The 27,555-nt window shown below is 31.0% G+C and overlaps 7 protein-coding genes across 15 annotated transcripts; 2 read left to right on the plus strand and 5 right to left on the minus strand.

Moving 5' to 3' along the window:
• The first annotated feature begins 40 nt into the window (after positions 1–40).
• On the plus strand, positions 41–6,399 carry LOC132916805 (FACT complex subunit spt16). Of its 2 annotated transcripts, XM_060977142.1 has the most exons (20): positions 42–456; positions 542–646; positions 943–1,107; positions 1,197–1,349; positions 1,429–1,575; positions 1,653–1,919; positions 2,003–2,338; positions 2,419–2,788; positions 2,864–3,062; positions 3,177–3,558; positions 3,628–3,810; positions 3,887–4,018; positions 4,099–4,268; positions 4,349–4,532; positions 4,641–4,719; positions 4,811–4,979; positions 5,071–5,163; positions 5,272–5,337; positions 5,397–5,525; positions 5,604–6,399. In XM_060977142.1, the coding sequence occupies exons 1-20, from the start codon at positions 388–390 to the stop codon at positions 5,608–5,610; spliced, it is 3,405 nt and encodes a 1,134-aa protein (XP_060833125.1). In that variant the 5' UTR covers positions 42–387; the 3' UTR covers positions 5,611–6,399. The 2 variants fall into 2 exon arrangements, with proteins under 2 accessions (XP_060833126.1, XP_060833125.1); XM_060977143.1 differs by lacking the exon at positions 5,272–5,337 and having other exon boundaries at positions 41–456.
• An 824-nt stretch (positions 6,400–7,223) lies between these two features.
• Positions 7,224–9,209, minus strand: LOC132916824 (uncharacterized). 2 transcript variants are annotated; one of them, XM_060977182.1, is made up of 2 exons: positions 9,068–9,209; positions 7,224–7,684 (listed from the first exon to the last, which is right to left on the minus strand). In XM_060977182.1, exon 2 carries the CDS (start codon positions 7,682–7,684, stop codon positions 7,391–7,393), a length of 294 nt encoding a protein of 97 aa, XP_060833165.1. In that variant the 5' UTR covers positions 9,068–9,209; the 3' UTR covers positions 7,224–7,390. The 2 variants fall into 2 exon arrangements, with proteins under 2 accessions (XP_060833165.1, XP_060833164.1); XM_060977181.1 differs by having other exon boundaries at positions 8,862–9,129.
• Positions 9,210–10,069: 860 nt separating this feature from the next.
• LOC132916814 (lanC-like protein 2) lies at positions 10,070–13,603 on the minus strand. Of its 4 annotated transcripts, none has more exons than XM_060977160.1 (10): positions 13,176–13,603; positions 12,697–12,876; positions 12,391–12,570; positions 12,168–12,319; positions 11,933–12,080; positions 11,708–11,848; positions 10,842–11,024; positions 10,620–10,766; positions 10,440–10,542; positions 10,070–10,365 (listed from the first exon to the last, which is right to left on the minus strand). In XM_060977160.1, exons 1-10 carry the CDS (start codon positions 13,215–13,217, stop codon positions 10,289–10,291), a joined length of 1,353 nt encoding a protein of 450 aa, XP_060833143.1. In that variant the 5' UTR covers positions 13,218–13,603; the 3' UTR covers positions 10,070–10,288. The 4 variants fall into 4 exon arrangements, with proteins under 4 accessions (XP_060833143.1, XP_060833146.1, XP_060833144.1 ...); XM_060977163.1 differs by having other exon boundaries at positions 12,697–12,872; positions 13,237–13,594; XM_060977161.1 differs by having other exon boundaries at positions 13,237–13,594.
• Positions 13,604–13,955: 352 nt separating this feature from the next.
• LOC132916819 (very-long-chain 3-oxoacyl-CoA reductase-like) lies at positions 13,956–14,915 on the minus strand. Its single transcript, XM_060977169.1, has one exon. The coding sequence runs from the start codon at positions 14,913–14,915 to the stop codon at positions 13,992–13,994; it is 924 nt and encodes a 307-aa protein (XP_060833152.1). The 3' UTR covers positions 13,956–13,991.
• Positions 14,916–15,361: 446 nt separating this feature from the next.
• LOC132904680 (uncharacterized) lies at positions 15,362–17,577 on the minus strand. The gene is given in 7 exon segments (XM_060955370.1): positions 15,362–15,713; positions 15,716–15,829; positions 16,093–16,190; positions 16,192–16,298; positions 16,474–16,638; positions 17,138–17,269; positions 17,512–17,577. Coding segments are annotated over 7 exon segments (882 nt in total). The 3' UTR covers positions 15,362–15,513.
• A 1,466-nt stretch (positions 17,578–19,043) lies between these two features.
• LOC132916823 (ninjurin-A-like) lies at positions 19,044–20,952 on the plus strand. Of its 2 annotated transcripts, none has more exons than XM_060977180.1 (3): positions 19,044–19,377; positions 19,913–20,217; positions 20,413–20,952. In XM_060977180.1, the coding sequence occupies exons 2-3, from the start codon at positions 19,951–19,953 to the stop codon at positions 20,608–20,610; spliced, it is 465 nt and encodes a 154-aa protein (XP_060833163.1). In that variant the 5' UTR covers positions 19,044–19,377; positions 19,913–19,950; the 3' UTR covers positions 20,611–20,952. The 2 variants fall into 2 exon arrangements, with proteins under 2 accessions (XP_060833163.1, XP_060833162.1); XM_060977179.1 differs by having other exon boundaries at positions 19,045–19,377; positions 19,814–20,217.
• Positions 20,953–21,098: 146 nt separating this feature from the next.
• LOC132916811 (actin nucleation-promoting factor WASL-like) lies at positions 21,099–27,255 on the minus strand. Of its 3 annotated transcripts, none has more exons than XR_009660201.1 (8): positions 26,901–27,255; positions 26,056–26,336; positions 25,671–25,964; positions 25,241–25,562; positions 24,663–25,142; positions 24,311–24,576; positions 24,017–24,229; positions 21,099–22,582 (listed from the first exon to the last, which is right to left on the minus strand). XR_009660201.1 is itself a non-coding variant. In XM_060977154.1 (8 exons), the coding sequence occupies exons 1-7, from the start codon at positions 26,994–26,996 to the stop codon at positions 24,316–24,318; spliced, it is 1,692 nt and encodes a 563-aa protein (XP_060833137.1). In that variant the 5' UTR covers positions 26,997–27,255; the 3' UTR covers positions 23,297–24,229; positions 24,311–24,315. The 3 variants fall into 3 exon arrangements, 2 of the variants coding, with proteins under 2 accessions (XP_060833137.1, XP_060833136.1); XM_060977154.1 differs by lacking the exon at positions 21,099–22,582 and having other exon boundaries at positions 23,297–24,229; positions 24,663–24,847; positions 24,890–25,142; XM_060977153.1 differs by lacking the exon at positions 21,099–22,582 and having other exon boundaries at positions 23,297–24,229.
• Positions 27,256–27,555: the final 300 nt, after the last annotated feature.

Consider the following 27,555-nt stretch of genomic DNA (forward strand, 5'->3'; position numbering starts at 1 on the left):
AAGTCGCGTCATATATATTAGCACAGATTCGCAACCGTATTCATTATATATCAAGACAAGTACGCAACGGTATAAATATTGCTACTTTTGTTTATCAGCATTTACCGACTAATTCTCTTTCAATATTTTGCATATGAAAAAAAATTAATCGTCAATACACATTGTGGTGTGAACGTTAGTTGAACAAGCGGCCGCTTGGGGTATCGTTAATTTCTCAAACAACTACGTTGCATGAAACCATTCCCGCCGCGTGGGTTATAGTTTGTGGATTACGGTTGCGGTTTGGTTATAAATCCCGCCATCTCCGCAACACGAGCGACGATTTTTGGTGTATTATAATTATGCCGAGTTGATTTCACAGAACCACGAGGTGAAAAACAAGAAGTTATGGCAAACGTATCCGTTGACAAAGAGACGTTTTTTCGGCGTATGAAGCGGCTTTATACCGCATGGAAGGTAAGATATTTGAAATGTTTCGTTCCGCTGTTAAAAATAAATGTAATCGCTTGACAAACAGCGTATGATCATTTTTATTAAATAGGATGGAGAAATTGGTACAGATGATAGTTTTAGTAAAATGGATTGTCTCGTTTCTGCCGTGGGCACGGACGAGGATATCGTGTACAGCAAATCGACAGCGTTGCAGGTAAGTTATACTTTTTGTATTACTCCAATACGTTTTTGCATCGTATATTTTGCGCGTGTACTTGTAAACAATAGCATAACCTTATCTCTGTAATTCTGAAAAATATGGTTTTCATACAATGTTACAAGTTTTTCACGTATATTATACATATTCTTAGTTTGTCATGGTGAAAAAAAAACAATTTGTAGAATTAATATTATCAGAATAAATTTCAATTATGTAACTAAAGTCTTGTAGTTTCTTTTATCATTTTGTTAAATATAAAATATAAAATTATTATAAACATATTGTTTCAGACATGGTTTCTCAGTTATGAACTTACAGATACTATAATGATCTTAGCAGAAGAGTCTATTTGTTTCTTGGCTAGTAAGAAAAAAATTGAATTTGTCAGGAAACTTGAAAATCAGAAAACAGAAGACACTGGTGTACCCTCTGTAAAATTATTTGTTAGGGATAGAGTATGTATTTTCTATAATTTATATTTTGTTTTGATAATAATCATTGAATTTTATTCCTAATGTTATTATTAAACTCTCTCTTTTTTAAGAATGATGAAGATAAAGCCAATTTTGCTAAACTTATTGAAATCATAAAACAAAGTAAAAAGGGTAAAACATTAGGTGTTTTTTCTAAAGAAAATTATCCAGGTGCCTTTATGGATGCATGGAGAGCTGCATTAAAGCCAGAATCTTTTGATACGGTGTGTAATTTTTTTTTTTATCATACAATATATAATACCAAACATTTTGGTTATTTCATGATATACATTAATGTGTTAGATTGATGTAAGTGCTGCAGCTGCATATGTAATGTGTCCAAAAGAAGATGCTGAAATTCATACCATAAAAAAGGCTTGTTTAGTATCTGTGGATGTCTTCACAAAGTATCTTAAGGATCAAATAATGGAAATTATAGATTCTGACAAGGTATTTGGTTTTTATTCATTTAAAAATATTTAATATATAGGCACTCTAGTTCTAATATCTATACATCCTTATTTTAGAAAGTTAAGCATTCAAAGCTTGCAGAAGGTGTAGATGCTGCTATAACAAATAAGAAGTATGTAACTAGTGTTGATGTTACTCAAGTAGATATGTGTTATCCTGCAATAATACAAAGTGGTGGAAATTACTCCTTGAAGTTTAGCGTTGTTAGTGATAAAAACACTTTGCATTTCGGTGTCATTGTTTGTTCTCTTGGAGCACGTTATAAATCGTATTGCTCCAATATAGTTCGAACATTGCTAGTAAATCCTACTAAAACCATTGAGGTAAGTTTTAAACAAAATATTAAGTAATAACAAGCTTTAATAACAAATTAAATATGTTTAATAATTATATACGTTTATTGCAGGATAATTATAACTTCCTTTTACAATTAGAAGAGGAGATTCTGAAGAAATTAGTAGCTGGAGTGAAAATAAGTGAAGTATATGAAGCAGGGGTAAAGTATGTAAAGGATGAAAAACCGGAGATGATTGATCATTTAACGAAACACTTTGGATTTGCAATGGGTATCGAATTTAGAGAAAGTTCTTTACTTATTGGTCCAAAAACTCATGCAGTACTAAAGAAAGGCATGATATTCAACGTAAACGTTGGGTTGGCAAATCTTACAAACTCAGAAGCTACTGATAAAGAAGGAAAAGTCTATGCGCTTTTCATTGGTGACACAGTTATGATTAATGAGGTACTAATCTTTGCTTTAAAGATATGTAATTTTCTTAATATATCGAAAGATAGAAATTAGAAAAAAATTATTTATTTCAGGCACAACCTGCTACGAATTTAACACCATCGAAAAAAAAGGTAAAAAATATTGGAATATTTGTTAAGGATGAAGAGGAAGAAGAAGAAGAAGGAAGTGGAAAGGAAAATGAACCTAAACCTGAAATCCTTGGTCGTGGAAAGAGAACAGCTGTAATAGAATCTAAATTGAGAACAGAACATAGTTCTGAGGAAAAGAGGAAACAACATCAAAAAGAACTGGCACAACAGTTAAATGAAGTTGCAAAAGCTCGATTAGCTCAACAATCTGGTGGGAAAGAACAAGAAAAGATACGGAAGTCAACAATATCGTACAAAAGTCTGAGTCATATGCCACGAGAACCAGAAGTAAAGGAATTGAAGTTATACGTTGGTAAGTGTATTTGTATTTTATTTATAAAATAAATTTGATATTTTATTTATTATACGTTATATATTTATATTTCAGACAAAAAATATGAAACTGTAATTTTGCCCATTTTTGGAATTCCTGTACCCTTCCATATATCCACAATTAAAAATATTTCTCAGTCGGTAGAAGGAGATTACACGTACCTCCGAATAAATTTTTTTCATCCTGGTGCTACAATGGGTCGGAACGAAGGTGGATCATATCCACAACCCGATGCTACATTCGTCAAAGAAGTGTTAGTGTACAATTTTATTTCATTTCTTATCCCTTATGATAATTACAAGTTGTATCAATGTTAGGATGAATTGTGTAAATATATGTTAATAAAATTTGTATTTTTATCATCTAGAACATATCGAAGTACAAACACCAAAGAGCCTGGTGAAATTTCAGCACCATCTTCTAATTTAAACACAGCCTTTAGATTAATCAAAGAAGTTCAAAAGAAATTCAAGAATAGGGAAGCAGAAGAAAGGGAGAAGGAGGATCTTGTAAAACAGGACACTCTAATACTCTCTCAAAATAAGGGTAATCCAAAACTAAAAGACTTATACATTCGACCAAATATCGTTTCGAAGAGAATGACAGGAGGTTTAGAAGCACATGTGAATGGATTCCGTTACACTTCGGTTAGAGGAGATAAAGTTGATATTCTTTACAATAATATTAAAAATGCCTTTTTCCAACCGTGTGATGGCGAAATGATCATATTGCTTCATTTTCATTTAAAAGTATATATCTTTATTTTAGTTTTATTTACTCTTACTAGCGATCATTTACTAAATACAGACTATTTTCAGCACGCAATAATGTTTGGCAAAAAGAAGCACGTGGACGTGCAGTTTTATACAGAAGTTGGTGAAATCACGACAGATTTAGGGAAACATCAACACATGCACGATCGTGACGATCTTGCTGCTGAACAATCAGAACGAGAACTTAGGCATAAATTGAAAACTGCCTTTAAGAGTTTTTGTGAAAAAGTAATGTTTAATGATTGAAACATTTTATTTTACAAGATTAATAAATAAATTCTAAGAAATAATAAATATTATTCAGGTCGAAAGCATGACGAAACAAGAAATTGAATTTGATACACCGTTCCGAGATCTGGGATTCCCTGGAGCACCATTCAGGAGTACTGTTCTTTTGCAACCCACTAGTGGTTGTTTAGTAAATCTCACAGAATGGGTAAATTTTACTGTATATATAATTACTTTCATATGAACTAGAAGTACCAATTCGTTAATCATATTTCTTTCGTATTTTAGCCTCCATTTGTTATAACTTTAGAAGATGTTGAACTTGTTCACTTTGAAAGAGTACAATTTCACCTTAAGAATTTTGATATGATTTTTGTTTTCAAAGACTATCATAGAAAAGTTGCTATGTTAAATGCCATTCCCATGAACATGTTAGATCATGTAAAGGAGTGGTTAAAGTAAGTTCTTTGTGTTTTTCTATTTTCTATGGATTTAATTTCTTGAAAATAAAGTATAAACATGCTACTTTTCTTTTTAGCTCGTGTGACATCAGATATACAGAAGGTGTACAATCTTTGAATTGGACAAAGATTATGAAAACTATCACAGATGATCCTGTAGGATTCTTTGACAGTGGTGGTTGGAGTTTCTTGGATCCAGAGAGTGATGCAGAAAATGATGAAGTAGAGGACGAGGAGGAAGAAGAAGACGATGCTTATGAGGTATGGAATTTAGTGAAATAATTATGAACAATAAGATAAATCTGCATATTATAAGATTTAATATTAACAATTATATAGACATTAACAATTTTTATTCTTTATTTGTAGCCATCTGACTTTGACACTGAAGAGGAATCTGACGATGATTCTGAATACTCTGAAGCTTCAGAAGATTCAGATAGCGAAGGTAATATTTGGAAACTTTATTTTATTTGAATACTAAAAAAATGTATCTTGTTTATTATTTAGTATTTTTTCCCCTTAAATTTATATTTTAGAAGAGGAGTTGGGTAGCTCTGAAGAATCTGGTAAAGACTGGTCTGATTTGGAACGGGAAGCAGCTGAAGAAGACAAAGAAAGAGGAGAAGATAGATTCCATGATGATTATAATTCAAGTAAAAAGAAAAAAGGAAGTCGAAAACATTCACCATCACCATCAAAAGACAGGTATATTACTTGATTTTACATATTTCTAAGCTATATTACTTAATCTTACATATTTCTAAATTTGTCACTAATTCAAGTATATGATTCATAGGCATAATTCGAAGCACAAGAGTTCTTCAAGTTCAAAAAGTAAAAGTTCGTCCAGTAGTAAAGATAAAAAAACATCGTCGTCGGATAAACATAGGTAAAAAATTACACATTTTTCTAGGATGTAGGATTTCAACTATTTTAGACATAGAAAGACATGATTTTGTGATAAAATTGTGTTAAGTATATGTTTTAATAATTAAAGATCGGATCGATCGCGGAGTGGAGGATCACACAAGAAAGTTTCTCCTTCCAAATCATCCAAACACAGGTGATTAGCACACATATGTGTATTGGCGATATTACATTTCATGTTCTGTTTTTGTTTAGTCCCAAGAAGAGCGATAAACACGATAAACATGATAAACACAAGTCGTCAAATCACTCTTCGTCTAGCAGTAAGAAACGAACTCGTGAGGATAGTGCAGAAAAAAATGATAGGGGATCGAAGAAATCTAAGTACGTATAAATATTCTATAATATTAATTTGTAACGATTTGTAATATTTTTTTTATAAACTACTTATATATATTATAGGAAATAAGGGAGATATCTACGCATTGGAGGAAGCACATATGAAAACACAAACACCGAATGTTGGTTCTATATTAAACTTTCTTATGGTACGTCGATTAAGTTAGAAGGATAGTACATTTTCTTGCATTGATTCATTTAAACTCTTAGCAAACGATTTGTTATTAATATTATTTAAAAGTTTGATAGTGTGCTGCTAAGGCTTGGATACTTATCAGTATCTGTTTGGTGATAGCGATGTAATGTGTATGAACTTGTACGGGTAATTTAACATAAATTTACGAATGAACACATTTTTTATCACTTGTACATAAAACTCTTTTTTAAGTAAAAAAAATATCGATCTTAATTATATAATATAGCTACTAACACGTATCATTTCATTCCATTGTTCGTTTGCTGGTAGTATTGAAACGTATTTGTAATAACTTATTAAGTTTGTGAATTAAAAATGTATTGAAGCATTGAAACGGCATCCATTGTACAGATAGTATATATAAAAAGAAAACAACGTCTTGTCTGTTATGAATATTGTTTTTTTATTAAATGAATACAAAAATTAATTCTTAATTATAATAAACAATAGGAAAACTTACAGGTATATAATTGTAACACACTCTCAATGCAAGACAATGCACTAGTGTTAACTGTCGTACGTAAGACACCCAGAAAATAGATATTAATTTACTAAGCGAAGAAAGCTGAAATGGATCAAAATCATTGATAATTTTGTTCGCGCAACTCTGAAATTTGTACCTTGGTAAACAAAATAAATACTTTTTAAGTTATTTATCATTAATGTACGAGATATTGTCACTTATTGACAGAGTGCCTACAGAAATAGAATCGTTGCTACTGTAATATATCACGGTCATGGTACATTTTTAAAGACGGCACAATTACTTAACATTTCTTGCTTTTGTTTGAGTTAAAATTTTTGTTTCACTTTACAGTAGCATAAAAATCAAACGAAAATTCATTCGTCCTTCAGATTTTACATAATTACTTTCTTAACTTTGCGAGAAAGAACGGGATATTGAATTCATAGATTTGTACAAAGGTGAAAGTAGAATGAAAGTAAACAGCTCCACTAAATTTTATTGTATCCTTGACTTCTTTTTTCCTTTCAATATTGTGTTTGACAGTAGATATGGAGGAACGTTTACTGACTTGTTATTATGTTTTGAATTCCTTGGCAATGCCATATAATAGATGCCAAAGAAGAACCGTTTCAATAGTAACATAAATGTAGGTGAAGTGAAAGTATACCTCTGGTTAGTGGTTCTGCAGCTTTCTCCATAACATCACTACGTATATATATATAATTCTGGCAGGTGACTTAGTTCGACATTTCACAAGTTGCGAATGACTCCTTTTTTCTTTTTTTTTAACAATGAATGATGTTGGAATGTGTGTTGTAATACTCTTTCTACGAATGATGTTGGCGGACGGCCAGTTTAAAGTATTTTAAGTATGTACCAAATTTTATAAAGTCAAGTAAAATAAATCATCATCCTTTTTCAAATGATTACCTTTTTAATTAAACATTTATATATATGTACTCTTATTGTTGAGATGAATTTATATTACAATTTCTAAATGAAAAAAAATCGTACAAGCGAATTGCCTCGTTTTCAGACATTTATTTACGAAAAAATGAAAAAGCCTAAGTACATCATTATAAAAAAAGACTTATTACATTTTATAAATAATTGTTATAAAACTTAGATTCAAAATATTTTTTACAAGAGAACGATGACGATGATGATGGAGAAGAAAAGCAAGCGAGTCTAATTCCGTCCTATCTGATCGATTTGAGCTTGGAGATTGTTCACCACTTCCGATGGAACGTGCGCTCCCAGAATTTCGAAAAGATTAATCTTCTGATCGCCAGGAATCGATTCGTACGCTGCCAATTCGATACCTTCTTGAACCTTTTGTATTGTCGCATCTTTCGGAATAAGATAGGTGTTCTGTGCCTGTTTTATAGCCTCGTTACTGAAAATTTGACCATCCTTTTGTGGAAATGCCATAGCTACTCCCACAATCAATATTGTTACTAATAACATAAAATGGACTTTCATCTAAAATAAAAAAATACAAAATTTTAGTAATTATTCTATATTTTTAATTTTATGTATTTTTAAATAACAATTTTTCATTCTATTATAAATTATATAATAGTATTATTATTGGAGATTTATTAGATGAAAGAAATCATTGGATTAAATATTATAACTCTGTTTTACTAAAAAAGATGCATTAAAATAAAGAATGTACTGCTTTTTCCTTTAATGAAGAAGATTGGGATTAGAAACGATATTTATCTTATATTTTGCCATGCTGTGAGAAGAATGGTTGAGCCGATTTTTGCAATCGCTCTTCTGACGCAACGAAGAAGGCGCGTAAGAGAATGAACATCAAAAGCAAGACGGTTAATTATTAACGACAAATATTCGTAATATAAAAATTCGTAGCACCAATTTGTTCAATTACTAAAAACATTGTATTGTACACGCTGTAAACCTAAATCGTAAAAATGAACAAATAATAATATAAAAACGTAATTAATGATATATATTCATGAAACTATGTTATAATAAACTATATTACAAAATTTTAAATCATTATACTGTTACAAAATAAATGAAAGAACGAGAGATTTATAGTATTTTAGCGCATGAATTGGTGCATATGGAATTGCAATATATTCTGGTGAAATTGATATTTATATTTACGAAAGTAATGATACTAATCTTGAAAAAAATATTGATGAATGAAAACATTATGGAAAGATTAGGTAAAAATCATCACTTTTTTAGGATGATCCTGCAATATTATTTAATAATTATGATATAAATAAGGATAATTTATACATGTACTTTCTTTTATGAAACTTAATAAAGAATAGAATAAATATAACTTGTACAAAACGTTTTCGTTAATAATGATTTTTTATTACATTTCACGTTCCATAATTATGAAACAAAATACTCTAACAGTTTCCTAATTGCAAATTATGTAAATCTATTCTACACTTTTATGTACATTAATCCATAAATCAAACAACTTTATGTTTTATCAGATTTCCAAGTTGCTCATTAGTTTCCCTAGAGATGGGTTCACACTTTCACTCTCGTTAGCGATAAATCAGCGCGAGATAGGACTTTCTGCCAGGTGGATCAACTTTCTCACTCGTTTCATCCTAAATGAGAGAAAAAGCCTAATAACTAAATTTTCGAACGAAAAACTTCGACTTACATTGACTGAACGTTAAACCACAGAAACAAACACACTGATATTACTAACGAAAGTCCGGTAGAAACGTTTGAAACTGATCAACGATAGTCAAGTAAAAAGTATAACTCTCTGATGTCCGTGCAAGTCGTAAGCGCCGCAGGGTTAGCAGTAAAAGGAAGTTGAGGCTTGGCAGCAATCGTAACAACGATCTCGTGAATGGTACTCACGTTGAGAGTGCGTCGTTTCACAATCGGTCACCGTCGAGCGAAACTAAGCGCGCGATCGGCGGAAGCGGCTTTTATACACTCGAGATGCTTACGGGCGGCGCGGCGGTACCACACCACTCTTGTATCCAGGAGAAGATCCATCTCCCAATTAGTTAATACTTACAGGAAGAAACGGATACGATCATCGTTCTCTCTCCTGATGTGACTTCCCAGATGGAAGATTCAAGCGGGTCCCTACTGACATCGGTGTTATTGTGATGTCACAGCTCACTTGTTACTTCATACAATGTTTGCTTATTGATTAACGAGTAAAATTAGGAAAGTATTATTAATTTGCTGTAAATATAGGACAAATGTTGCATGTACGAATAGGTAATTTAGAATCTCAGTAAATGGTTTTGGTAAATAGTTAAATAGACGTGCATAATATAGGAAATGATTCTGAGTGCTGCTAAGATTAAGGAATTATGAGTACTATTAATTTATTGTAAACGTAAAATACGTATAATGTTGCATTAATTGATTTAGATTGTTAGTAAATATTATAGTTAGATATATGCAGTATATATGTAGTAGCACATACATTTGAATTCAACGAAGCAACTCTTTTAAAGCTTTTCTCTTTACGCTTTTACAAATACCATCACACGACCCGCCATGAATATTAGTGGCCTGTTAACCAATATGTAGCGAGCCGCTGAGTCTACCGCTGCACCTGATCCACGTTTCACTTTTACCATTGTTTCTCTCGAACTATCGAAGAAGCAATACTGTCCTTGTTATCATAAAACTTTATATAAAATTTAGATATTTGCATTCCGAATTTTTTTATAAAATAATACAAAAATATATCGATTATGGCACGATATTTCAATACAAAATGGTCAATAGATTTCTCACATAATCCATGATTCTTTTTAATGTATTCAACTTTAAGTAAAAATTTCGAAATGAATTTAGAAAAAATTTTCATCCCTATGAAAGTAAGATAAATCACCAATGAGGATTAACACTTGTAGAATTATTTTATTTTGTAGTACATAAGATTTATTATGTATCAGTAAAGTACACATAGATCTACATATTCGAAATATAAGTATGTATAATTCAAACCTAAATAGTACGGTTAGTGTGAATTAAATTACGACAATTGATTTTAAAGAGTCATTTTTAAACGAAATTTTATGAGGAATAAATAATTAGAATTGAAGTATATTACATTTAAATGGAGTATGCTGGGAATTTTGCTGAAAGTGGATGTTGAAGATCAATCAAGAAATAAATTGTACCAGCAATACCTAAAATAATATATATAGATATTATTAATTCCATAAAAGATAAGAAAAGATGATTATTATTTATAAGAAAATACCTTCAAATAATGAGAATGGTCTGTCAGGTGACCTGCTGTGACGTGCTTCATGATTCATGCACCAATCTGCAAACTTGCCAGCTCTGTAAAGATATTTTATATTCTGCAAAAAAATCAATACTTTATTCTGATAATATCTATCCAAATTATGTTATATCTTTATTGTAAATTCAATACAACCTTTGTTTGTTGGAAAAGACTTAAAAATGTGTATGCATTTCCAGCTACACCATGGCATATTCCACGTCCTTTTTTAAGCAATCCTCTTGACCAAATCACTTCTCCACATTCTACAGCAGTTTTTAAATAATCTTCATCTTCGTATATCTACATACACATACATTTCATTATGTATTAGAAATTTAAAATTACTAAAAGTTATATGATTTAAACAATAACAACCTCATAAGCTAAACAAAATAACATGGTCATTCCAGGTGCTCCATGGCACCAATGGACCAATTTATCAGTCTGGCTTCCAATAGAGGGTGGAAAGTTTCCAGAAACATATCGTATATTCTGAAGGAAGTCTAATGCAGGCTTTATATCCTTTTGTAATTGAGTTTCTGTTAAATACTGCCGTGCCTATAAATAGATTTAAATATTTGAAAATTACAAAAAATTTTTCATGCAAGTATTGCTATTAAAATAGCAGAACAAAAATTTATATTTATACTAGAGATGTATCGATTAATAGCCTAGTTGGTTCAGCTGATTATTGGCCCACTTTTGTAATTGGTGACAAATCGGCAACTGATCAGCAAAAAAAGCCAATTGACCGGTCTTAAATTTTTAGTATTATTGATAACTCGATATAGAAATAAAAATTCAATGTTCTTTCTTTACTGTCGTTAGTATAATTTTAATATTTTTTAATATGTATATATTATTACTTGTAGGAATGTATTTATGTGCAACATAATTATTACATAAAAATTTAAAAATAATAGTTAGTACTTATTGAAATAAACTATATAAGTGCCAATTAACTAGGAATTTTGGCCATTATTTCTTAATTTTATCATAATCAAAAGCTCGTTAAAACAAAGAAACAAAACATAATAAAAGAAATATATAAATAACAAACAATGTCAACAAATTTTCTCTTTGGATTCGTAATATTAAATAATCATAAATTCAACGCATTTTTTAGCAATATATGAAAATGATCGGCAGAGATGGCTAGTCAGCTTCTTGGAAGCCGATTAATCAGTTAGTCGGCTAGTCGACCGAAAACAAAATTAATGCGTTTTTCATTTATACCATACCTGTAATAGTATATAAAGTATTCCACCCAATCCATGTGCACCACCAATATACTCTGTTCGGTGCCAAACATACATTAAAGGTGTTTCGTACTTTTTTGAAGCAGAATACAGATTTCCAGATTTAATTATGAGTGCTATGACCTGATATGATATTTTTTAAATTATTGTGTATTAAAGCATTCATTAACTTTACTTTAAATTGAACTTTCATTGCTCTGATAGTACCTGTTTAATAAGATCACTTTCTATGGGAGCAGGAGATATATTTGAATTTAAGAAGAGGAGGGAAAACAGATAACCAGCTCTTCCATAAAGTAACTCATCAGGCAAATCACTATTTTCATTTAAAACAACTGATTGCAGTGATTTTACTCTGAAAGATAATCCAAATTATAAAACTTAAAAAAATTATTTCAAATTCTGTACATCTATAAATGTGAAATATTATTAAATTATATACTTTGAAATCATATTTTGTGCTTCATCAGAATAGCCTTCGGAATGAAAAACAACTGCACCTAAAGCTACTGGACCTACAATACCAGTCAAAAATGTAATTTCTCCTTTACCCCTGAATTTGTCTGTACATATCCTTAATAATTTTACTGCATCCTGCTCAGAAAAAATATGCATTTAAGAATAATTAATTTTTCAAAGGAATAAGAATATTGAAGGATTCGTACATTAATGTAGTGTGGTTCATTAAAGCACTTTCCATATTTGTAAAACAAGTACGCAATCCCTGCTAATCCAGTATACACGGAATAATCACCATTATGCATCCAATCGCCTTTATAACCTTCCATTCGAGCTATTAATCCTTTTGTAGCTATTTTTATTGTTCTTTTATAATCTTCATTGATCTAATAAGCATCAATCTCTTTAAGTTACATATATATACATATGCTCGTAAATAACTTATATTTATATGTTTATAATAATTTACTATCTAATGATTGAATAATGTATATATATTGAACAATAATTACCTCATTAGTAAGTGCGTTCACAACAGCTTCTGCAGTTTCATTAGGATAATCATCAAATGGATTATCATAAAATCGACGATTATTCATTTTGGCACAAATTAAGTGCTTAAATCGATTAATTATATTAATATATGTTATGCCAAACGATTTTTCTCTGCTTATTTTATATGTGAAACCTGTCTAGGAAAGATTTTGTAATTCAATATTTTACCAATTAATAATTTTAATTTTTTAAGTTAGCTCGCGCGAAAGAAGATTTTTTACATGTATAAAATAAATATTGTTTATTAAATATCATATTAAAAAAATTACCGGTATACCTGGCAACAAGGTTAAGAAATATATCTTTTGTTAAATGAGAGTAATACTTCTCAAACACAGATTAATATGTTTATTACATAAAAAAATTCAAATAAATATCTTCTACAAATACTACATTCTATATAATCATAATGAAGGAAGATTTTTTAGAAACATACTGAAAAAGTAAGTATTTGACGCACCATTCTAAAAATATACATATATCACTTATCAACAAACCTGCCTGTCAAATTGTTTTAAAGAATTAGATTTTCCAGTAAAATATTGTTTGTAATGTACAAAGGAAGAGAAAAGTTTAAGACACAGTTATGTTTATAACTATAATCGTAACATAGTATTCGAGATATCGAAACGTGAAAATAGAACTTTTTACTTTCGTGTCAACGTTACCGACTGAGCATAGATTAAAAATATTCAGAGTGAATAGTTCCATAATATGTATAATGTATAATATGGTTCAAAGAAATTTTTAAAATAATTACAATATACGTTTTATCCATTTTTTCTTTAAGTCATCAATTATTTTTTAATTTATTATGCACATGAAAATGAAATCAAAGTATATCAACAAGTGAGTCATAACCACACTCATATTTTTAAATTTAAACGCACTTTTTACAATTTTTCGCTATTTTTCAGATGAATAACTATTAGTTTCTAATATTGTATATGCTACACACACACACACGCGCGCGCGCGCGCACACACACAACACACACACACACACACACACAAAACCATGCTAAGAATCCATTTTTAGTTTCGATCATGTACCGAAGCGCGCTTTCCATTTCCGGTTTCTTATTTAAATTTAAATTCAAGTTATCTTAAAAAGTTTTGAAAGGAACAATATCTTCTCCCACATTAACTGTAAGATTTAATTATATCTAGAATTTACCATTATTCTATAATATAAAAGAAAGGAAGATAAGAAAATATTTCTCTTAAATAAAATTCTGTATATTTCTACAAAGTCATCCGACATATCGTCGAAGTGCGTTATTCCGATTTCCTTCCATGATATTAATCATCCAAACGATGATGGAACTCGGCGATATTCGGTAAATAAATTTGATTATTCCAATCAAAATAGAATGTTGCAGGAATCCGGTGGTCACATTTTCTTTGCCTATAGTCCTGATCGCACTCTGAACGTATTTTTCAGGTGTAGGAATTAGCCATCCTGATCGCGGTGACTCTGTCGTATGATTTGTCACCGTGCCTGGTAACAAGCACTGCACGATTACACCTTGTTTCCCATATTCTATCTGTAAGTCTCTGCTAAATTTGACAATGTATGCCTTTGTTGCAGCGAACACTGTCAATAAAGGACTCGGCAACACAGCCACCATCGAGGCTACGTTCACTATGACTCCTTTCCCTCTAACAACCATTTGTGGTAATAGGATTCGACACATATTCGTTACAACGACTATGTTACAATGAACGATACTCATGTAGATCTTCTCTTTGTGAGGAAGATCCAGGAAATATTCCGGATGCGGATATGACATGCCGAGATTATTTATCAACACGCCGATCTCCAAGCCGAACATTTCTTTTTCGATCACGTTGTACGTCTCCAGACCTTCCGACAGATCCAGCTTAATTACTTTTGTCTTCACATTGTACATCGCCTCGATATTACTCGCGATAGACTTTAAATTCTCCGTATCAGGACTGACCAGGATCACGTTCAATCCCATCCTCGCTAATGCTTCCGCGTACGCTCTTCCAATTCCATGAGAACATCCTGTGACTACTGCCCACTTACCCATTGAACATAAATCAACTACAGATACTGAGAAAAAGTTCTTGTATATTCGGTATATTACATCACGGGAAAGTCTGTAGCCCCAATATATAATCGCCGCATAACCTATCTTCTCGACCAACATTATTTGCTATTGTAACACGTGCTTCCGGTCTAGTTTCTGATCAGTGTTACAGGACAACCGATAAGTTAGCTGACTTCATTTATCGTCTCGAGTAATTCGTCACTAATGGATTGGAAAAGGAGTTCTTTGCGCAATACTCAATGCTGGCGTAGCGGTGACATATTGTGAGGTCCTGAAACAGTCGAACGGAAATTAGCAGAATTCGAAAAAAGCAGACAGCTTTTCAATATTTCTCGTGTTCTATTTTTGAATTATTTTTTATCTAATAAATGGTATATAGTCTTTCTTTCATTTTCATTCTTTCGATAGAATTAGTTTGTTTTAACTAAGTTCGAAGATCGCTAATTTGTTCTGTCAGTACTGATGTACTGGTCACATCTGTTATTTTGTACTGTTTAACGCTGCTGCTAAATTTCTAAACTTGTATCATGTCTACCTCAAACTTTTCACTGAAAAATATATATAGAATGAGAAATGGAATACTTCAGTGAATGAAATTTTCTATCTTACGATTTGTAATTGCCTAAATGTTAATTCGCAAGAGACATTCACAATGATTCTGACAAAGCAACGACTTTTATGGTTAAGTGATGTTTCTCTAAATGAAATCTAGTAAAAATTGATTAGATAAAATTGATAAAAATGGGAAATCGAGAATATTATCTAATAATTTGTTTTTTATATTTTGACTATCAAGTCTTTTCCGTACGAGATAGTAAACCATATCCGCTGCCAACATACCAAATGTTAAAGCGTTTGCATATTTCCTGTTATTCATCTCAAGCATGTTTAGCACTCAACAAGGTTAGTATTTAAAACATTGTCCGAGGAAAACAAGGTTTTTTTATCTTTCTGGAGATCCTTGTTATAGGTGACCGGAATTCCTTCCAAAAAGTAGTCATGAAACTCATTAAATATGAAATATCATGGATATATGGTAGTGTGTCAAAACTTTCAGCCAGGAAAATTTTTTAATTATATTCGAGAAACGAAAAATAAAAGAATTTTAAGCAGTATTAAGTATAATAGTATGATAAGTAAAAGAAAATATGTAATATAATACACATACAAAACTATTATATAGTTGCATAATATTTTTCAAAATTCTTTAAGATTCCGTAGGAAATCTATCTGATCTAAAACTTTTGAACGTCACTGTATAACCGAATAACTTAACCAGCAAAATTAGTAGAATAACAAATATTTCCAAGTAGAATACCAATTTTTCCGCGAATTAACTTCATACAATCATGATTGTGTTTCCGAGGCACCAAACATATTCACGAAACCGAATTCCTCGCTGCTATAAATGGTCAAACCACCGCAAAGGCGACTCAATTGAATCGCTGTTAATGAAGACCAAAAGAGAAACTTAGCTTGAAATGAAGAATTACAACATGCAAGTGTCGAATATGTAAATCGAGAAAAAAATTCTTTTCTCTTCTGACATTTTTCTGATATTTCAACTAAATTTGTTTTTTACATTTGCATGTTGTTATTCGCTTCGACAAGTATTAAAATAATAGTGTTGAAAGTATGTTTACAGCTCATCGACAGGGTCTCTGTCGCTTATAGCGTACGTGCCGTTCTCTGTTATTTCAGAAAAATCCAGTTCGCTGATCAAAGAACGTCGATCAATTAGGAAGGGATTCGCCGCTATTACATCATTGCCCTAAGGCACGTTTACTTGACTTCATATTTCTTGCAACCTCTCCATGTCCCGCTTTCGCGTACCATGCCTCCATCAACTTCTATTAACAAAAATACATTTTTATTTCATTCTTATATTTATGTTTATTTTAAATTAATTTCAATTTATTTCTAATTGCAAATTTAATATCAGTTTTCATATTAAACATATACATATAGTGGCTATATAATACTCTTGTTTTCCCATAAAGCATTTTTTTTATTAAGTTCTATACATATTTCACTTTCATAGTATCACATTTTCAAGTCATGTAAAATTACTACTAGGTATTAGTACTAGGAAATTTAATATATTTAGTCTTAATTAATATAAATGTTATAATAAGTACAATGATGTGTACTTTTTTCAACCACTACATTTACCATTGATTCCATTTTACTGGCTGGGCACGTTACAAGTGCGTGCGGGAATAATAATCTCCATGACATTCTCGATTCGATCGACGAGAAACTGTACACGTCATAAGCTCGAATTAGTTTCCCTTCCGACGACGTAATTTGAACTTTCATACCTGAACGAGTTTCGTCACTGTCTTTATAAGTATGTCTCTGGACCTCCGAAGCTATAATTTCGTGTCCGTTATCATCTGATCGGTTCGATCCTTTCCAGTGTGTAATTTCTTCGCAACATTTCTAATTAACTTCTGTCGATTTATGATCAATTTATAATTTTATTTTAAAACTGTCATTGTGATGAAATTAATATTTCACTAAAATGGTCGTTATAAAGAGTAACAAGGAAAAATTCTGTTGTTATAAGTATCTTTGACGAATTTTTAATAAGTAGAACAGATAAGTATGTCAGAACTAATTTCACGATTATTATATAGATAGGTGCATAGTTGTACATAACCACTTCCGTTTGATAAAAATGTTTGAAAAAAACCAACTGTGCATGTATCAAAAGTCGACGCTCGTTCGCAGTGTGGATGTCCTCATCTCCGATGTACATGGCGAATTGACTCTTTTCCTATCCAGCTTTCACCTGCACCAAGTATTCTTATATTATATAAGTTTGATTATTACTTTTTCTCACGAAATCGATATATTGTTCTTTGTTTTTTTTTTATAATAATTTTTTTTCAATACTTATTCAAGGCTATTTGTTATAGCTTGCGATTGTTTATCCAAAAAGAGATCGACTGATTGTAGTGGTTTTACATAAGTTAAATAGACTGCGTCTAGAATAATTTATAGAATATTAAAAAATATTTATACACGATAAGTATGCTACTAGAAATCAAGATAAATATGTATTTGTCAAAAATACATTGAACACATGATACAGCTATGTACCACTGTACATATCTCCTCTCTTGTTAAATTTTTACATCCTTGGTGTAATGAATATCTTGATAAAAAGTATTTTATACATAATAATAGATATATTCTCGCCTGTTAAATGTTTACATCCTTCGTATAACAAATATTTTATTAAAAAATTAACATTTATCAATTAAATATTTAACATATAATAAACATTCTTCTTTTTTTTAGTTACAAATTTCTGTTTTTTGCATACATTCATTTATCAATACTGATCGATTATGTCGATACATCTAAATCATAAAACCCTGGATCGATATCGTCTACGAAACGTTTTTCCCATAATTTCCCACAACCTTGTCCATATAAATACAGCTAATGGACGTCACCGTCAATTTTCAATCTTCACTTTTTGTATATTAAATACAAATGAAATACTGCAGCCACTGTATCATCGATAAAATCAAGATTTATTTAATCTTCGTACTAATCAATTGTGTACACGTTACAAATGGCGCGGAAGTCACCTGCATAGTGGCTTATCCAAACAATTACAACACGTTCCCCTTGTACAAATTGTTGTCTCGAAAAAAATGTGAAACACAGACTCCGAAATCTTCGTTGCGAAATGTCTGAAAGTTTGTCAATTATACTTACGAGGAAGATCACTCACATAATCGTTCTTAAATAATATACATATATATATATATATATATATATACATATATATGCATAGAAATAGATTGCATGAAATAAATATTGAATAAAACAATAGCAAAGGCATGATATGTTTCTGTCATTAGTAATGGCAACGATATTTCGCTTTGTAATTCAGTACTTGTATTTATTATTAAAGTTAATCAGTATTATCTCTAACTTCTATATTTTCTTTTCGCTTCACATAAAAAAAAATTTAATCGTAATTGATGACTCATTCTCTATTAGAGTTAAAATGTAATCAATTAAAGGGGCATTGCAATCGGCCAAACAATGCAATTGAAAGTCGAAAAGAAATTTCTTGCTAACTACACCTAAATACCTAGTTAAATGAACTTACTACAACTCCTCTATTTATAGCATTTAATGAAAAGTTTTTGTAATTATAAAATCTCCTGAATATAGATTAATCAGTCACACAACAATCAACACGGAAATAATAACAGAAATCCTTCGTGATTATTGCTACCTATTTCTTTTTGTCGTTCGAATAAGTCTTCGATGATAAGCTCGTGATAGAACAGCTAATGTAATTACGATGCCTCGATTGATAAACCCATCGAGTATATACAATCATTGTCCTTAAACATTTGTCTTCTGACAAGCGTCACATGTGGTTTCATTAAAACCGCGTCGAGTTTCACGTCGAGTTTAATATACAACACGATAATAGTTATCGTTATTCTTGCACTGGCTTCACTCCCAACGATACCTCTGATAAATCAGAACCTTTTCAAAGCTATCAGCAACTTTTTGATCACCTTTCCGGGTAAGTACACAAATCTCCAAGTTTTCTCTATTACCGATATTGATCGATCGGTAATCCTATAATTCTGTCAAAATTTCATCAAAATATGGAAAAGAAATTCGTATAAGGAGAAACTTACATTGTACAATATTTCTCACAAGAGCCTGTTTGAACAAAGCATTCTTCATTCTCGGCATTGATGATTAAGCGATCACAATGTGCATGCAACGTTGTTCGCTCCGGATGACAATCATTTGTTGACGACTATTTGAATCATAGAACAACAGAATTTTAGTTCCAGTACTATAATAGAAGACTTTGTCACGTTTATATTCTCCTTGATAAAGTGTCCAATTTTGAGTAACCCAGTAACGAAATAACACTAATTTGGTTCAATAACAGATAATATTAAGAATAAAAGACAAGATATAGTGATAAGTGTGTAATTGATCCTCAGATATCTGTTGGATTTAAGAAATAAACGTTATTTGTGTATCGACGTGTTATCTCGGACCAAACATTGAAAATAACAAAGGCATTGCGTGTTTGAGCGAAGAAAGAAGAGAAAGGTGGAATTAATGTAAAAAAGAAGGTATGGATAAAGAGAAAGGAAATAAATTGGAGGCGGTGGAAGAAGTGGTAGTGAAGGATGTTATCTCCGTCGACACGACGGACAAAAAATCTCAAGCATACAAACAGTCAAATACATATGCCGCGAAAAAGACTGTAGCACAAGGTATGATGGATGTTGCCCTAATTACCGCCAATGCAAATCAATTAAGATACCTGATTGAATATCAACGAGAGAGCCCCACATTTTTTCTGATACTGAGTTTAATCATTATCAGTCTCTTTCTTCAGGTATAATGCTCCATCAGATTAACGCAATGTTTCTTTTTACTACCTTATCTAAATTTTAATGAATAACGAATTGCAACAAACTAATGTGATACAGATACGAACAAGTATAGAATACTCGTATAGAATACTACTAGAATTATTTTTTCTGCTTTACAGAAGAGTATGTTTGATGAGAAAGATGCTATCAAATTTTAGGTGGCCGTAGGCGTCAGTTTGATTTTCAAAGGTCGATTTGACATAAAAGGACAATCGAAATCGCAACAGGCACGAAAAATTAATAATTACGTGGTAATTGGAGTTTTTCTAATAACTATTATCAACGTATTTATTGCCGCGTTTAGTATATCTGTTCCTGTTCCTACCACATTACCGCTGTTAAAAAATGATAATTAACAGTGATACATGTAAAGAAGTATTTTATATTGATCTTTGCGAAAACAAATAGCTCTCTCTTATTCTTTTATCTTTGTATATGAATAACTGATAATAAGATATCTGAAATTGATGTATCAAATATATTAATTTATAATATTATTGTTAGAGATAAATTTCTTCTATATTCGAATGTTCTATCCTTTATTAAAATATACTTTCTGTTTCTATTTAAAATCATGTTATAAATAAGTAACTGATAAATAAATAATTTGATATTTTTCTAAAAAGAAAGAATCAGATGTTGTCTTTTACTTCGTGATGCATGATTGTCTATTTTAGTAGGTAAGAGCTATGGATTGCGTTAACGTTTACGTTAAAAGTATCTAGTTAACAAGTGATGCAACGTGCAAATTTTCAGGAAATTACTTTATCTAACAGTCTTTTGCTTCAACATCTTTCGTAAACGACTAAGTTATTAACGAATAAGTTACAACATTCTTCGTCTATTCCTTTCTCTTTCGTGTCTATTGATATATTTGTATTTTAAACATTCGTTGATAAAGTCAACAATTTCAGTTACATAAATGGCATGATATTTATCTTTTTTTTTTAGGAATTACAATTTTACGAAGAAGCTACTTTCTTCTAAGATTTGGAAAGTTGGTCTTTTATTAGTTTAATGCAATCAATTCGGATATAATTTTAGTCCCATATCATCGGTATTTCTTTCTTTCTTTTTTTTTTTTTTTTTTTTTTTTTACAAAATATTTGCTTTTATACAAAATCATCATTTAATATTTTTCAAAATTTTGATATGTTTTCTTGTATATTTGAATACAGTTATAACATTCGAATCTCACAAACGAAGTAATTAATAATGGGTAATTATCGTTACAAGTTTAACGAAAAAATTTGAATATTTACTTCCGGTTCTTTTTTTAATCGCAAATTCCACACGCATATTTTATTTATCTCATCATATTCATAGCAAAAATATTTAGTTAGACCGATATACATATCTGATCTACTTAAACCTAATTTCCAGTATATATAAAAGCTGACTGTTAAATAAATAGTATAAACATTATTTTAACGTATATTCAACGTTCCTTTTAAAACTATGTACACATAACAAATTTAGGTTCCTGTTATCACGAACGCTATCATCTCTGTAGATGAATCTTTTTGCTTTCTTGTTCTTCCACAATAACAAAGAAGAAACATTCGTTTTGCATTAGTTCATAAAATTTGCGCTATAAATTATATATGAGTCTATTTCTTTTTTAGTTAATACAAAAAATAATACAGTAGAAGAGGAAGTTGCGTGTTAAAGTAAATTAATATTTGTTATATGTTCGTTTTTTTATAGTTTTTGATATTTGGTAGTCACAACACAAACCGAATACGATTTGTAACATGTACTATGTTATATGTAGATTCAATAGAAGAACAATTTACTTCTTAAAACTGGACAAAGATACATGCCCATTAATAGCTCTTTTTCTCTTTTCTTTTTCTTCTTAAATGCAACAATATTTCTATATAATGCGTTCAAAGTAAAATTTTGTAATCCTCCCATTCTACATACAATCTTATTAGCTTATCATATGTAACAAGTCTTTTGTTTTAACATCTCTCGCTACTTTCCCTTTATCCTAGTTAACAAATATAGCGTAGATCCCCTCTTTCTCTTAATTACGCTCTCGTCCCGGTATTTTCATATATTCGACAGTAATCGAAGCAAAAAATCCTGCAACTATGATTTTTCTAGTCAATCGAAAGAGAAGTTCGGACGTCGAACAGCGTTTACGTTACAATAATATTGCATAGAATATAATAAAATACAATAACTAATAATTAACATATTCCTTTTTTCTCATTTCTGTGTGACTAGGATTTCTCCATAGTGGCATAAAACTTTTTATCTTGTGCTTCATACACTTCCATAGACAATTTCTCTGTTTCCGCTTCAATCCTGTGGTCTCGACACCTATATCACACACGTGAAAATATACAATTCTTACTACATCGTTAATCGTAACCTTACGTCTACGTACTTTAGTAGGATAAATCTAAGAAGAGTCGTTTGATGCGCTGCTTTCTTTTTTTAATTGAATGAATGAATTATATTGTCCAACAATGCAGGACTGATCATACTTTATCATGAAGTAAGGAAGTTCATTTAATTCGTTTGTATATTGTAAAACACTATTCATGACTTCCTCTTTTAATACAGAGGCCGACAGATATTAGAACTGACATAATAAGTTAATGGATAAAAAAAAAACTTAAAAAAAATAGTGTAATAAAATATTAAAAATTATCATCCCTTAATCTATCGGAATATTTAAAGACTCTAGAAACTCATTTAAGATATTATAATTTACATCAGTTCAGGGCACCTGTTTTAGCATCGTAGGCGACTAGATACAAGGCCGTTATTTAAATACCTCAAACGAGTTTCCAAGTCTATAAACAAAACAGTAAAAAGAGAGAAGATCGTTTCTTTAACAAAGACTTAGTATACTGATAAATTTAAATGTAACTTATGTATACATTTACAAGGCTCGATTCCCAGTTTTGAAACGTCAGGTATATAAGTCGACCTTAACATGCGTAATACGATTAATTTTATAATAGATAAAAGCTTAAATTCTTAAAAGTCGATCTGTACAATAATACATATAGATACATTAACTATACGTTTTTCTTTTTTTTTTTTTCTTTTTTTTTTTTTTTTTTTTTTTTTGAGATTTTAAGTGAAGTTCCTATGAATCAACATAGTTTCGATGTATCTTTTGTATACAGTTTAGTATCGAAATTATTGCAATCTCTTCGAGTATTAGGTTAGAAAAATTGTAATGTTTTTAATACTTTTATTTCCTTGTTCTATTCGGATTGATAGATCAACTCCAATTAATGTGAAAACCTATTTTACGTTTACAGTTTTGTTCCACCGTAAATGTGCATCTTGGACTATCGGTCGCTAACTTAAAATTATATGTATTTTGAGTTACACGAATTGGGCAGGACAAACTAAGGCAAATTTTGTAATCATCATGCAGGAAGTGTTCTAACTTTTGAAGTAATAGTACAAATTTACATAGAATTTGTAATATTGTTAACTGTACTACATAATTACGCTAGTTTTTACTTAACTGTATTTATTATTATATTTCTTATAATATTTATTGAAACAGCTTGAATAGGTATAATCGTTTCCATGGTATTCATTTTATTTGGCAAATGCTGATCCTCAGTTAAACGAATAAGTACTAGTAAACGAAAAATTGATATTTTTATGCCTGTTGTGTTATATAACATCGTATTTGCTTTATATAATATCTTCTTTTCTCCTTCAGACCAGATAATTGCATGTCACATTTCTTTTGAAATTATACCAGGACCTTTATTCTGCCCTTACCTGCCCTATCCATGTAATTATGCCTTACTTCCTGATAACACATTATGTGATTTCCTTTTTCGGAACATTTACATGTGATTTTCATTCTTCTTTGGATATCAAATTCAAAATCGTTCTATTATACATTTAAAGTAGCTAATCTGTTTACATGTTTATTGATAGCAGATTTATCACAGTGATACATTATTTTATTCCTCGAGTCAAATGCTTCATCTGAAACAATATTTCATATCTTTATTAACAAGATATCATTCAGATTATATCTCATAATCCTATGTGTTAATTCTATCTGACCTGAGTTAATCATCCCAGTCATCATCATCATCACTGGTTTCACTAGTCGAATCATCACTTTCACTATGGATTGCACTTGATCGCTCGGCAAGAGCTCTTGATAAAGCACTAGCTAATCCTCCTTGAAACGCTGGTTTACTTCGTTCATTTTTTACTTCATTCGAAACGGGCCTTAACACAAATTCTTGACGACGAATTTCTTCTAACAAAGCATTCCTTGTATCCGGAGGAGGGGGACTTTGTTTTACTTCAGATTTATCAATTTTCTGTAACAGAAAGATAATATATAATCACCAAAATCAGTTATACAATTTCGACTTCGTGATTATAAATTTTTCATTTTAATACTAACTCGAAGTGTAGTACCACTCCTTATGGATTCCATAAGCGTTGACCTTAGATCAGCGATATCTCCGTTATTATTGTCATTACTAGTAGTATTATTATTATTGATAGCACTTGCATTGACTGTTCCATCATCAGTACTTGGTAATGGTGGAGGAGGTGGAACAGGTGTAGTTAAATTACTTCTAGAACGTGGAGCTGGAGCTGGAGCTGGAGCTGGAGCTGGAGCTGGAGCTGGAGCTGGAGCTGGAGCTGGAGCTGGAGCTGGAGCTGGAGCTAGAGCTGGTGGAGGAGGTGGAGGAGGAGGAGGCGGAGGTGGAGGTGGTGGTAATGATGGTGCGAAAGTTAAAGAAGGTGGTGGCGGTCGAGATGGTAATGTTCTATGAACTGGTGGTGCACTAAGTGGTGCACTAGGTGGTACACTTGGCGGTGTCGAAGGTGCGTTAATTCGATTTGGAGGTAGTGGTGGAGCACTTCGTGTTTGATGCTGCAAGAATGTTCGAAAAAGTACTTCATAAAGACTGCTTATCTTATTATATCTTATTATATATAGACATGTAATATTATAAAGGAAAATAAACAAACTGTTATTGTTCTTGCTGGAACTGGAGGGGGATATTCCTGTCTTTGAGGCGCTGCTGGAGATTGTTGCTGATGTTGTTGTTGTTGCAATTGTTGTAATTGTTGTTGTGCATTAGTTTTTGGGATAGATGAAGATATATCTTCTCTAATGGCATTCATCCCACCATTTTTTTCAATAAAATCGTAAATAAAATCACGCGTATCTTGATTTCTGAATTGATGTTCCGATACACCAACTATATCAAGAAACATTTTTAAATGTGGATCGACTTTGTCCAATTCCAATTCTTTGCTACTAGTATTCCATGCCCAGTGTGTAACGTGTCTAAAAATATTAAAATAAATATAAACATATATTTGTAAAATGTAACCAAAATTATAAATGGGCACAATAGGCATAAGCATAAATGGGACAAATTAGTAAACTCCCAACCTAAAATTGGATGGAGGACCAATGTCATCTTTTGTTAACCTTTTCTTGGTTTTCTCTCGTTTTTTCTTTTTACTTTTGTACATAGAACTACTAGAAGCACTCCTATTGACACCAATTGTAGTTGGGGTTCCATTTAATAAATTAGAAGTTGATCCTGTACTAAATGCAACAGGTGATGCGTTGCTTTGATTTCTCCATGGCAATGTTGCACCATGCTGAGTTTCTCCTTCTACCTTAGAACGTCTTTGTTGCCTTTTTTGACGTTTTGCATTCAACTTATCAAGAAGAATGTTTCTAAAATCAAGTAATTTTTCAAAATTAAATTTAGAAAAGAATATATAATACTTTAATTGACATTTTTATTTCATATCCTAATACAACTCACCTTAATGTAACAGCATCTGTTTCACTTGCAAAATTAAAAGCAGCCATACAGTCCTCTGCTTCAAATGTATGGAAGTAACTCAAGGGTGCTTTATAGTCCATTGCATTATATACTTCATGCTCCCATAACATTGCTTTCCTTTGTAAGCAATATAAACGAAGGAAAAAGCTACGTCTAGGGTTATCCCTTATCAATGTTATAATACCTGTAGTTTTCTTTATCCATTCTTTGTGTAAAGGTGGTTCAGTCAAATATAATTGAATAACTCCAGCTGCTAAACACTGCAAGGCATAAAAAATTATTTATTTCTTCTAGTATTATATTACTCATTGAACAATTAATTCTTATGTTAACATTATATTAATTAACTATAAATAACATAAAATATTCATAAACAATATGAGAAAACACAAAGATTGCAACAACAACTGGAAAATAAGCATATAATTATATTGTGGAAAATTTTTGCATAATTACTATTCTTTCGATGCATCATTTGACTCATTCATGACTAATACATAATTTTAAGCATATGAGTATATTCTCACAGCAAGTTTAAGCAAAAAATATATAAAACCACTGCTGCTTTCACACAAAAACAATTAATAAAATATCTTTAACATTGAACATTTTTTTCTGCACTGTTAAATATGTCACAAACGGAATTAATGTTTAATTCGAATATCAGCAATGACGAGATTATTTACAAATACTATAAAAATGAAGATGACAGAATGCGTTTATCTATACTGTCGATCGACAGATAAAATTTAGGTCAGAATCATTGTACTATAATGACAGTTATGATGTTCGTAGGTGCAAATTTTCGTTAAAGTAATTTTTACCTGACACCGATTTCCTATCAATTGATAGACTTGTTCGTTTTCTTCCGTTTTTAAAAGCGTAGAACCTCTATGTTTGTTCACAGTGCCAGACTTCATTTTCAACAAGGTTAGGATCCTCGTACTATCGTACTAATTTCTTATCACGTTCTTTCTCGATCGATAGTTTCTCTTTCATAATTTACCTTCAGTGTATCTCACTTTCAAACATTCTTTTTACGAATTGAATGCACACAATGACGCGAAATCCCTGGAATTATAATTGATCAATCATCACCTTCCAAAAGCTATTCCTGATACTATCCTACACAGGAAACTCCACCAGTTGGTGATGACATTTTTATCTATCCGGTTCAATGTTCCACGTTTCCTCATTCGATATATTCTCGCTCTTAAATCAGATTGGACCTCGCAAATCACCAACTATTGTTACACCCATCGTTATATGTGTATTTGGTACGATTATTTGGCGAAATCATAACATTTTTTAATCACATATGGCAATCAAAAGGATTATAAAGATCATACTTTTTATAATAAAGATTATATTTTTTACAGAAGATTATATTTTATGCGAGTATTTAGGGAAATCATTATCTTTTTAACTATATATAACGATAAAAAGATTTTAAAATATAATACAAACATGCGTTTTTCA

Source organism: Bombus pascuorum, chromosome 2 (assembly GCF_905332965.1).
Source record: "Bombus pascuorum chromosome 2, iyBomPasc1.1, whole genome shotgun sequence".
NCBI lineage: Eukaryota > Metazoa > Arthropoda > Insecta > Hymenoptera > Apidae > Bombus > Bombus pascuorum.